We start from the raw sequence: 13,128 nt of genomic DNA, 5'->3' as shown, positions 1-13,128 counted from the left end.
TGTTACTAAAATATATTCTGTCATGTCATGGTGTAATTATATGGTATCTCTTGTTACTAAAGTAACTACAATAACATGATGGTATATCATTGCTGTTACTAAAGAGAACTTTCATTGTGTGTTACAGGTAATGCTGGATGGACAGCGGTTTTTCTGTAACTCGACGGCCAACATCACTTCCGAATGTTGTCTTCACTGTGACCTCAACGCCACCTGCAACAACACCTGTCCTCCGGGACAGCTAACTCACAATCTCACAAAAAGTTTCCCGTCATGTATTTTCACTAATGACAACGACTCTAATGCGATGTCGTCTGAGGATCAGTCACGTGATTTTGTGGTAGTGTGCGTGACGATGTGTCCTGTTGGGTATTACCCGGATGTAGACCGATGTAAGAAGTGTGATGACGTTTGTGATTCGTGCACAGGCCCGGGGATCAAGGACAACTGTACATGTCCCTTGCGAAACAACAGTGAATGTGTGAATAAATGTGATGAAGGATTTTACAACAACGACAATGGTTCTTGCGCAAAATGTGATAACGCATGTAACAGTTGCAACGCTTCTGGTAGTCGGGTTGATACATGCGATTGCAAGTTTGAATTTAATGGTACGTGCTATGTTTCCTGTCAGCCGAACATTACTAGTTGTGAGAATGAAGGAGAAGACGACTTATTACTTATCATCGGAATCGCTGTCGGCGGTGGAGTATTCGTCATCATTATCATCGTCGTCATCGTAATCATCGTCGTCAGGTGCTGTCGGCGTAAGGGGAAAAGCAAGTCACGCATGAGTACCATTATTGTAAGTTTTCTAAGTTAGAAAACCTTAGATTTTGTTATGTACTTTAATGTTATCGATGAATGATTTTGTAATAACAATATCACCAGGTAGCAGCCACCACAAGTTAAACTTGAGCAAAGTTCGATAATGCGACTCTCTATAACTTACACGTGTTTCTGTAATACCATGAAGATATGTACAGGTTCTGTAACTATACAGTATCCTGTTATGTACATGTATTCATGTGCATATCAATTTTACAATCTTTCTATATATTTATTTCTCCAAAAAATATTTTTTATTCGTAAAAACGTTCATGAGGAATTAAAAGTATCGCCGTAAAATATATGGAACACATCCTTATGATCATTCACGTGACATCATACCACAAGTCTCGTGTCGAAATGCACGTGAGCTAAACCCGTATATCACCAGACTATGGCTGCTACAGATGTACGTTATAGGTCAAATCAAGTCAACCTTGTGTGACGTCACGGTCTTGAACAATTGAATTTACTACTGATTGGACCGCAGCCGATTCAAGTATCGTTGGGCATTGTTAATATCCGGCAAAGCCGACTACTAAATATCCTTATCATTAAATCTGAACTCGAAATGAGAAAGAGGAAAATATCGAGAAAAAGAGGTAGAAAAAATTCAATGGTATCTTGTCGACCTCACGGTAGGAGGAATATGTTGTCAAAATCGATCGGAATAAGTTTTGTGAGGGAGACCGGATAGAAAACAAAAGGTTTGAACAGTTCCCGATCACATATTTACGTTTATACAGTTGGTTCAAATTTTATCAACAAATTCGAATGTCACTAAAATATGTCGTATCGGCCATAGACACGTGTGTGCAAAACTGTTTTTGATAAGGAACTGTTTTTGGAAACATTTATCAGGGCTCCAGATATGTTAAGAAGGTGTGGATTCATATGTTTTAGGTACTGTAATCCAAAAAATAACCATGTTTTCATTGACGTTGCAACTCCTTGGATATTATTTTGATTATAGAGAGGAGGACATGCTACACACGTAAACAATGGAAAGAAAGCCTACCGTTAACAGAATAAATTAATGAATGATTGGTAATTCACGTGTGGTCAAATATAATCTGACTCAATTCTGATTTACCTTTTGCAGGAAAACAGGAATGCGGATGGGGACGAGGAGGAACAGGTGGGAGGGGTCAGACTTCCCGTGCATGTCAAAGGGAAGAGGCCAGGCAAGTACGAGAACGTGGAACTACTTGGTAGCAATGTATCGAAGCAGGCTCAAGACACACAAGACAAAAAGACAAGATATACCACGGATCCGACTCTTCCCCGAGGGGCTTCTTTAGAGGTATATATTTCTTTTTCAGTCACCCACTAACTTATAACAATATCTCCTCGTTCAATATTACCCTTGTTAGTTCATACAATAAATATCGATATCGCCAAAATCAATAACAATAAATGTTAATAACCCTCTTAGCATTTGACATGTGTAGCTCTGTAGTATTCGTTCCCATGTTTGTTTATTCCTAAGCTTTCAGGCGTGTCACGCTTTCTCTGCCATGAGTGTTTCCACTTTCATTACATTGAAGCTAGATTAATCACTGATCAACTCAGCAATGAACAATACATAAGTATATATATAAATAGATGTACGTGTAACTGGGTTATCTGCTCTTGTTGTTTCCACAGGATCCGCCTGATCGTACATCCGGTTGGTATGCTAACGCTGGGGCAATCAAACTCAACCAAAACCTAGCAAAGGGAGAAGGTAGGGATACCAAATTAAATCGTGGAGTCTTCAACAAGTTTAAAAAGTCTCTCATGGGCAGGAAATCGAAAAAACAGGAAGATAACTCTAAAAGTAAATCCGGTACTACAAACCCGGTCTTCAGTGATAATAGTTCAGAGGGTGGAACATATTGTGATATGTCCAGGAAAACAAATGGCGACACTGAACAGGAAGATTATGTGGAAGTTACCCGTCAAGCGGACGATGAACCGCAGGAAGATTATGAAAATGTTGAAAAAATATTCAAGGCTAATCTAAGAGACTATGAATCGCAGGATGACTATGAAAATTTTAGTAACACTCCCAAAGCCAATTTAAATGACGATGAACCGCAGGATGACTATGAAAATTTTGAACACACTTCAAAGGACAGAATTACTGACGATGAACCTCAGGAAGAATATGAAAACTTTCAGTATAATCCTACCGTTAATACAACAGATGAGGAACCGCAAGACGATTACGAAAATTTTGGTCAAACATCGGCGCCTGCGATGGAAATAGATGGCAGGGGAACGAACGATTTGTATCAAGAAGAAGAATCACCTTACATTAATGTCAAAGAGTTTAAGAAAAAATCATGAAATCATACATAATGAAACTTTCGTTTATTGCCGACATTATTTGTAAAAGGCATATGTCCTATCGCCTTTCTTCGTTATTTCCTCGTGAGATTATGTTTTTCTGCGAGGAACATTTTTTTATTATTAGTTTTAATCAATTTTAGTGCTATAATTCAACTTGACACAATAATTACTAACATCTCGTCATCAGTATTAAACCTTTCTGTTGGTGCTCGGTAAGCAACACGACATACAGCATCGGACAAAAGTATTTGCGGTTTCCCCCAATTTAGTTTTAAATCTAATGCCTTTTTACCTTTTGTATTGGAGAGTCAGGCTAATCTTTTTGTCAGAGCCATTGAAAATATTTTTCATACATTATGTAAAAGATGTGGATTAATAAGGGAATTTCCCTTTAGCATAGCGGTAAAGCATCGGGCTGGAGAGCCAAGGGTCACGGGTTCGAGCCCAAGCGACGACACTATCTGTATCAATATTCCTCGTCCTATTACAAATTGGTGCCGTTGACCCTCTCCGTTCAAGGTAGGAGAACCCATGGCGGGGAGTCAAAGAACATGGGTTGTTGTTTGCAAAAAAGGGGAGAATAGTGTAAAAGACGAGGATTAATTAGGTTCCCTTACAACCGTCAGCTGTAGGGAATTTCCCTTTAGCTCAGCGGTAGAGCGTCGGGCTGGAGAGCCAAGGGTCGCGGGTTCGAGCCCCAGCGACGGTACTATCTTTATCACTGTTCCTCGTCCTATAACACATTGTCTGGTTTTCGGGGAATGACATAAGCTATTTTGTTTTCTGTTTACAACAAATTTTATTTCTTAAAATAAGTCACCATATTTTGCAAATCATTCCACGGAAAAATATGAAATATTGTCAAATAAATCATAATTCTCCTTCGGGGTTTGATATTTTATTTCAATGACGCAGTAACTGGTTTTGGGAAGTAAAGGGAAAAGGTAGAAATGATGCAGAAATATTGAGTATACCCCGGTTAATCTCGAATACCTTTGGTACGATGCTGTAGCTTACAATAAAGATGTAGTTTGTTTTTTTTGTGTGTTTTTATTTAAATATGAATAAGCAGGAGCCGGTCGTAGAAATTCTGATTTGGTTAATGAATTATTTACGCAAATTATTATAATTTGTTTGTTAAGAGCTCTCATAAGTTTTTACAAATATTTCTTGTTTTATTTTTCAATTTCAGAACTTTAGAAGATATACTTATTACTCATATTTCGTTAAGCCTATGAAACTTTGAACCACCTAGCCCTTCGATATACTGTATAGAGATCCTGTCTATCAATAATCCTACAGAACAAATGAGATATATTTATAACGATCGACTTCAAAACTAGCAACTGTCGCCCCTCACAAGGCTACAGGTTTGTACGATTCTGTAGGAAACCATACGTAACGCTGAACTTCATACAGATATATTAACAGATAAAGACCAAACCCAAAAATAAGATATAACGACCGACATTTGTAAAAATATGTATTTTACAACAATTATGAAACAAGGTAATTCAACTGATATAAATCACTCTTGTTAGCCCGGATGTTAGCGCGCGAGGGGACTTAATGTGGGAGGAAACCGGAGAACCCGGAGAAAACCCACGTGATCCGGCAGCCGAACCCATAACTTTTCACGTAAATAACCTAATATGTTGAAAACTTAAATGATTCTTTTTATTACTTTGAGTCTTTTGTTTCATCAGTTACAAAGCAACAAAAGTGCGGTGTTTACAAGGAAAAATACGAGTAATGTTACACAGCACTAGACACGCTTACAACGTAATTACAAATACAAACAGTGCCACATGTCTGGAGAGTGCAATTATGGATATTTATCATAGTTGTGTTCTGCTCGAATTTGCAATGAAGTGCGCTACTTCTTTTGTACTTTTCACAATCAACAGTCTTATCAATTTAAAATTGTTGGGCTTTTTAATGAAGTAAGTTTTGAAAACGTTTGCTCGCAAATCAGAATAACATGGGTATGGGAATAACAACTGAAAACCACTGTGAATGGTGAAAATTGCTACAAAAAGTAGTTTTGAAGTTGGTCGTTATATCTTTTTCTTTGGTTTATTCTTACATACTGGACATAAACATTATTTTGTTAAGTTCTTTTGGTATACATTATATAGAAAACATTTACAAGCACAATAAAGAAACTGTGTTGTATTCATTGTAATATAAAATCATAAACAACCTCGTGTGTAGTTAAATTGCAGGTTGTAGCTAGCATGACAGGTCATACAACGAAACAAACGAGAGCGGAGGTTTCTTGGTGATTGATCATTTAAAGACGGTTGCAAAGGTTTCCTTAGATATTCATAGGAAAGAGTTAAAGTATCATTAACTTTTTTATTGTTTTGAGAATGAAAAGCATCCAATAATTAATACCTATTTTTTTGTGTATGTATCATAATGAAAGCATAAAACTTAGTACGAAAGAAAGTTATTTTGAATATTATTTTCTTATAAGTGTTTATGCAGACTTCGTTTTCATGCTGAGATCACCTTTATTCGCCGACCTTGTATCACTTTTGCTTACTCATACCATTATCGCATTATAACATAATAATATTTTTGCATTATAACATTGACTTGTGATTACTGTTATCAGTTTTATCAGCTTCAGTATAAAATTGCGATGAAATAATTAGATATTAAACAACTTGGCTGAAAACCATGATCCTTTATCTAACATATCATGCTTGCATAATCCTCATATCGTATATAGCACCATGTTATAAATCCAACAAAGTATTCTGGCTTTAATTGTCCTGTTTTTATATCATACAATGTGTAAAGATGTGATGAATGATACTGGGAGTAATGATTAATAGCCATCATATTATATTACACATAATTATCATTGCCATGTACCGTAGTCAATCTATGATTTCTAGTTTTACAATAAAAGACGTAATATAATTGGAACTTTTTAAATATAATAGAGTTACCTCCCCTTTTCACTTCTCAAATTTGCTACAACGCCATTTTTATTGTTAATCTTTTTTCCCATTTTTATTCTCGAAATGATTCTTTGACGTATCTGTATTTTTTGATAATTTTAAGTCAGGATTCCCTGAGCGTTGAACATAAAAATAGGTCCAAAATGAAAACTGACGCTAGGTACTGTTATCAATATCAAATGGCTATGCGTAATCAAGTGTATACTAAGATTTACGTTATAATCTCGATGGAAATGTTTGATTGATTGTCACGAACGCGACATGACATCATTGTATCATGAAGCCGATGAATATATTTGCTATAATCATTTTTTTTATAAATATGAATTATATAAGGACGTCTTTGTAAAAGTGTTCTAATGAATTTTTTTCATATGGTTTTTTTATAATTCATTTACATGATGACGTCATAATATTTTGAATCATGTTGAATGTAAATGAATGTGTACTGTTTGATGTTATATGTTATCTAAGTAGAGTGTCGTGTTTAAAACACCTCATATCTATCAGCAATGTCCCGAAAGAGAAGAGAATATATTATATTTATATTTTCTGTTTGCAAGCATTATGTTTAGTATTTTATTGGAGAGTGGTTCCCCTTCATCTGTCATTTATATCCATATCTAAATGACAAACAGGAAGTGTTTTAAATGTTATTGGTGACTTAAGCGTGTGAGTAATTCACTACCTGATGAAATGTTTCGCTTGAAAGCATGGAAATAGAGCCCACCGTATATTCACCTTTGTCATGAACTTGTCAAACAATGTTGATGGTTAGGTAATAATGCCAGTGTATCTGTGTTGATTGATATATAACAATGATAATGAGTCAGTGTTGATAGTTTTATAAATTGTCATTGAATCAGTGTTGATTGTTGTATAACGATGTTAATTAACCAATGTTCATGTTTTTATGACAATGCCAAACAATGTTGATCGTTAAGTAATACTGCCAGTGTATCTGTGTTGGTGGCAATGTAGCAATGCCAATTAATAACTGTTGATTGATATATAACAATTCCAATTTATAAATATTGGTGGTTACATAGACTGTCTGCATTGTCTATATTACTACTAATTAAGTATTGTTGTTAGATATATATGCTCCGAATAATTACTTTGTGAAACACATTTTTCGCTTTATAGTCAAACAATTTCACTATATATGAAGCACTTGCATAATAGAAAAAAAACATCTATGTAGTCATGACGACACCTATCCAAATATAATATCATTATATTTTTAAATACTTCTCAAATTGTTGGCTCCATTTATGACGATGGAGCGAATATGGCTGCAAGGAATATATATCTTGTATGTTGGAATTGACGGTTTGATCATTGACGACAACGATCCTACTTGACGCTCTAGCTAACATGATTGAATTACCGACCCGACCTATGACGGTCCCACTACAGATGAACTCGGTCCGTCATGACTTTCTAGTATGCTTGACCTGACGGCCCATATAATGACTACACATACTCTACTTAACGTTTTGGTTCGAATTCAAGTCAAACCACTGACAACCAATATCCTGCATGACCTTGCGGTATGATTTAAGTGACGCTTAATGTATATGATCCTCAATGTTGCTTACTGTAGTACAATATTTCGTGATGTGTATATGTGTAGTATGGTGCGACAGTATGCATCGTATATTACTGTATCTGACTGTATATTGTACGTCTTGTTATGATGATTGTCCATTATAATGTACATGATTTGTATTTTGTTTTCTGATAACTATATGCATGCATGATGATGCTCCGACCTAAACTATGTATTACAATGAATGAGGTCCCATGTTTGCATATAAATACATTTACCTTAGACATCCATCCCCTTAATATTGCACTACTGTATTTGATTATAAATAACCAGTACTTTGATTTTATTCCTCGGTTGATCTATTTGTGCCAATAATGCTAATGGGACGATTGGCAACCACGCGTTTTTTGTAATTATGCAGGGTATCTTATATTTTTCGCATAACTAGTTCATATGCTTGGAGAAATGAGAAATTATGTATAATTTGTTATTGTAATAAATGAAATAGCTTACTCTAGTTAGTTATCGAATGTTACTTGTCTAATTAGTTATGAATCAAGCAATCAGCAACCCAAAGAAAATCAATATCAAGTAAAAGAAATAAATTCAGTAAAAGGGAAAAAAATCAAACTAAAACTACAAGAAAATGCGTACCAGATGTACTAATGCATGATAGCTTTATGTAGCTACAGTCATTCCGTTGGCAAGGCTCTCTAATAAGAATGTGACATAAGGGTGCTTATCATCCAATCCTTTCATTAGGGATTGGATGGTCAGCACCCTTATGTCACATCCTTATTTTAATATCGGAAGTTCACACACAATGATGAGGACCATTGAATCCCTGATGACGGGCTAAGCCGGAAAGCTTAGACATAGAGTGACTTTCTATTTATTTGTTATGTTCCTGGTATCAACCTTGTGATATACATTTCTATCGGTGGATCTTACTTTTACTTGGGGCAAATATATATTAACATGATTGAATGATAATTACATTGAAAATATCATTGTTGTTAAATACCATTATATTTATGTCTGTTGTACATCCTCTGAATAAAATTACCTTCAAATGAAAATGTTGTTATCAACTTATAACGTTAAGAACAATAACACTGTGCTTTTCAAATGATTTTTTTTCTTTATATCGATATGTTTATCAGGAATCAATTATGTCGTGCCGCCAGCATCAAATGGTGACTGAAGTTTCCGAAATTATTCCGATCGTCATTTGTGGCCGGGCAGAAATGATAGCAATTGAAAACACGAAAGAAATCCTGTAAAAATGTCTGTTTCATTTTAACAATCTTTTAAGCAAATTGCACGAGATACCTCAAAGCGTAATTATGTTTGATTACTCTTTAGTAAATTATATTAAACAGACATTTGAAGATGTGTAAACATAAGACAAATGTATTACAAATCAAATTATAACTTCAGAATACAACTTACAGAGTATCGATGATAGATCTCATTTCCTGAAAATCACAATATTTCTCAAACATGATTTTGAATATGCATCACAAGATACGTAATATTCATCATCAGAATCAACCTACAGATACTAGGTAAGAAGATTTTATATATAAATCACACACGTTTAACACTTTGAATAATTTAGTACATTTTGTGTCAAGATTTAGAATACAAACGGCAAGTTTTACTATTTATATATCACACGATTTAGAATGTTAATCACTAGATGTTTAAATACTATTAATGTTTTATACGTGATATTCTGCTAAAACATAATGGCATGTAATACACCGACGAACCAGAAAAACAATACACGTGTTCGCTCTTCAAATAAAACTTGTTTAATTTACGTCACACAAACACATCAACAACTACAAATAAATAAACACAACAAAACTACAAACATTACCAACAATCACGCACTTCGTCAGCTTCCTGTATTTGTAGAAGAAAGCGTCCAGGTCACCATGTAATGCACATGATTAAGTTCATACGTACAGAAGGATATATTTAAATGTCACACTACCACAAGTACAGTATTCGTTTTCAAATTCGGCGCTTTTCTGAGCAGAAAAAAATATTCTTGTGAATGACAAAAAACTTTCGGTACTCTCAACACTGCTTCGCATTTCTTTTAATCGTCTGACGTTTTTCATTTATTCCGACTAAAATGATTACTATCCCAAATTCTTATTTATTTAACGGAGTTCCTTATACATACTTTATAAAGTGTCTGACAAGGACGTGTAAATATCACTAGAGATGAAATGCAGACAGAGGCGTTCAAACATACACTGACATCCGTATACGTAAATGTATGCTTTACTCGGCTTTCGTATGTTTTTGGAACTTTGTCCATTCATCGTTCTGTATATCCATGTCATTGCCGTCGTTGGTTTTATCCTCCTCTTCCTCTTTCTCTTCATCATCTTCTTCTTCCTCTTCACCTTCATCTTCATCTTCCTCTTCATCATCTTCGTATTCTTCTTCTTCGTCTTGTTCTAATCGCGCGCGCAGTTTCAATCGCTTACGTTCCCGTTTTGCAGCATCCCTTTGTTGTTTCCGCCTATTACGTATCTGTTGAACAAACAGGTAGAAGGTTCCCACGACGAAGCCAACTGAACAAAGTACCTGCACGATGTCTATATACCATTGTGACCACGTCTTCGGTACGATTTCCAAAAGCTCCAGGTCAAAGGTGACGTAGGCATTCTCTGAAAAAGCATGTAAAAAGAAAAGATTACAGTTTTGATCAAATCTACATTCAATGATGGTCTCTGGGATAAAGCCTCTATATCCAGAAAGTCAACAATCGCGTCTATCTCAAGTTCTGTTTGAATTCCAGCTCTACAGTCAGTTACTGATTGTTACAGCTGACGTTTCAGACAATGTCCGATACCTTCCCGGGATCAGCAGCGATCGTTTCAGGGTACAAATGTTTTCTATTGCACACAAAAACTAAGACACACACATGCACATGAATACAGTTCACCTGTATGTTCACCTATCAAATGACCAGTCGGTACGCATGCGTAACATGTACTTACAATGTAGTAGCTATTAGTATGTTGATCTGTACATATTTTGTAAAGTAAGGGTGATAACTCTGCAGAGTAAACGTCGGTTTACCGCGACCGCGTAAATTAACCCCGTGCGTACGGGTTTGACCTCCAAATTGCGTAATTTTCACCCAGCGTACAGTAAGCTTACAGTAAGTTATGTAAGAATACATAGTGTACTATCTTTGAGCTAAGCTTGATATAAAGCTATGTGCAATTAAAACAGATATCTGTGTTATAAATGTTTAAAATTATTCAATCTTGACACACTAATTGTCGACAGCAAGAGTGGACTTAAAGTGCAAGCTTGGTCACAAGTGTTTAATGGAAACTCTTATTGAATATATAGAAATGGATGATCACTTAACTTGTAAATTGTTTATAACACTAAGCAGATGTGTTGTCTAAAGCAGCACCTGACGTTGGTTTTTTTTTAATAGCTTTTTGAAAAATGAATAATATGAATAAAGTCGGAAACCTTGCATTACTTTCTTATCCTCTTCAATTTGGTCACCAACACGTTTACCGAAATAATGAGATCAATCATTTGGTTTAAACACGTCTAGAATAGTTATATGCAATCTATTTGTACGTACCTGGAATAATATCTGGGATACCATCCTCTCCCCAGGCCAGGTGGGGTGGAATGACCAGTCTCCTTTTCTCCCTGATTAAAATTGGGGGGGAAAAGTTACTCTCAATATACATACGTCATCTCCGGTAAATAGAAACGTCCTTTCCGGTTTACAATTACTGCATTATTACATGTAAATTAATGTACAACGTGATAAAAAAAAGTATGATGCTCCGATATGGTAAATCATGTGAACTCTAGAATATCTAATAGTATACATGCATTTGAAGGAAACACAGCATTGACACAGTGCATGTGTTTAGAGGAATATCTTGAATGCGTAGAAACTTGCCACAAACTGATCATGCAATTTTGCGAAAAAAATATCTAAAATAACGCCATTCTGGCTTTGTGACCTCGTAAAATCAAATGGAACTCTTTGACGTCGATTCAAGTCACAATACGTCCTGTATTGATCATATGCAATATATTCACTGGAAAGACATGTTGCGCAACTAAACAATACACGAAACACATACCATTGTCGGACATCAATACAAGACATGTAACGATACTTACCCAATGCAAATGTTGGTGATGCCAGCTTCTACTCCTGGAAAACAAAACGTTTTTATTGAACACGCAATTGGATATTGTATCTTACTCTTTAATGTAATTGTGATTATTATTTGTAAGGAAGAATTAAGGCGATGACTGCAATCTGTTTAACACCCATGTACCAGGTATATACCGTGTACCTTACTACACGTACAAGGAATAACCCACTTATAACTGCTTATTTTTCCCTAGAACAATTGCATGTACTTGTTTAACTTTTTATCCATTTGGAGTAGCCATTTGTGATGTGATAAACATTGCGTAGATGAGTGTATAATGACTTACCCGGAATGACCATCCCTGAACCAATGACAAGCACCATTTTCTGTCCCTCCCTTTCTTCCGTATCCTGAGAGGTCTCAAACTTAGTCTCATTGTCATTCAACCATATCTGAAACACACATATTATGTCATGTACATCTATAGATTAATATGAACAAAGAATGGGGGCTTTCATTTTTCAACTGGAACAAAGAATATCTTTTCCAACGTACCAGATTTAAATACGAAAAAAAATGCCATGCATTGAAGTTTTAATAGTGATTTTTTAACAGATTTTATTTTCAATTAAACACACATACTTTTGCGACATGTTTGAGTGTGATGGTTAAACAATGTTTATTCGGTCGTGTGAGCAACTGAATAATCTATCATCATTGGGGTAACTTACGTCAAAGTCAAATACGGCTGTATCTCCTGTTTTGGCTTGTACTTTGCAGGCATCGGGCATATGCTGTGGATGAGAGAATAACAAACCCAATGACAATTTGATTTGATGAATTATTAATTATTCGCAATCGATCAACACCATAATAACACCAGGAAAAGGATCAGATACTTTAAATAAACAAACGATTAGCGTGTGTTCACAGAGATTTGAGACTTTGAGAACGGAAGATAACAAATCTGGAGATCCCGAATAATTGCCAATTTAGACAACATTAGAAAGCTACATTTACAAAACCTATGCTGATGTATCTCTGAAGTATATTCATAACAAACATTCACAAGTAAACCAATGTATCATTTAGTTATAGTTGTAAATGTTTTTGAGATTTATTGACTACAGCAATAGTACTGGAAAAAAAAAAAAACAAGCGTTCTTCTTTTCAATACAATAAACAGCAGACACGCGCAATCGAACGTGAAAAGGTATGGGGCAACCTGCCCGACCACGTGGGTTTTCAACGGGTACTCCTGTTTTCACAATAATAC

General features: G+C 35.4%; 2 protein-coding genes across 2 annotated transcripts in view; one reads left to right on the top strand and one right to left on the bottom strand.

Annotated features, from left to right (window-relative positions):
• LOC110457378 overlaps nucleotides 1-8,765 on the top strand; it is a 30,133-nt gene extending 21,368 nt beyond the window's left edge. The window contains exons 2-4 of the mRNA XM_021508625.1: nucleotides 128-805; nucleotides 1,931-2,131; nucleotides 2,476-8,765. Coding sequence (XP_021364300.1) covers nucleotides 128-805; nucleotides 1,931-2,131; nucleotides 2,476-3,159 — 1,563 coding nt within the window. The 3' untranslated portion in view covers nucleotides 3,160-8,765. The remainder of the gene's footprint in view (nucleotides 1-127; nucleotides 806-1,930; nucleotides 2,132-2,475) is intronic.
• Nucleotides 8,766-8,859: 94 nt separating this feature from the next.
• LOC110457379 (FK506-binding protein 2B-like) overlaps nucleotides 8,860-13,128 on the bottom strand; it is a 6,677-nt gene continuing 2,408 nt past the window's right edge. Inside the window, exons 2-6 of the mRNA XM_021508626.1 lie at nucleotides 12,584-12,646; nucleotides 12,199-12,304; nucleotides 11,875-11,908; nucleotides 11,318-11,388; nucleotides 8,860-10,376 (exon numbers count right to left, since the gene is read on the bottom strand). Of these exons, the coding sequence (XP_021364301.1) occupies nucleotides 9,985-10,376; nucleotides 11,318-11,388; nucleotides 11,875-11,908; nucleotides 12,199-12,304; nucleotides 12,584-12,646 (666 nt within the window). The 3' untranslated portion in view covers nucleotides 8,860-9,984. The remainder of the gene's footprint in view (nucleotides 10,377-11,317; nucleotides 11,389-11,874; nucleotides 11,909-12,198; nucleotides 12,305-12,583; nucleotides 12,647-13,128) is intronic.

The sequence above is a fragment of the Mizuhopecten yessoensis genome, unplaced genomic scaffold (genome assembly GCF_002113885.1).
Source record: "Mizuhopecten yessoensis strain PY_sf001 unplaced genomic scaffold, ASM211388v2 scaffold9109, whole genome shotgun sequence".
Lineage (NCBI taxonomy): Eukaryota > Metazoa > Mollusca > Bivalvia > Pectinida > Pectinidae > Mizuhopecten > Mizuhopecten yessoensis.
Note: the sequence above shows the minus strand (reverse complement) of the source record. Positions and strands in the feature narration are given on the sequence as shown.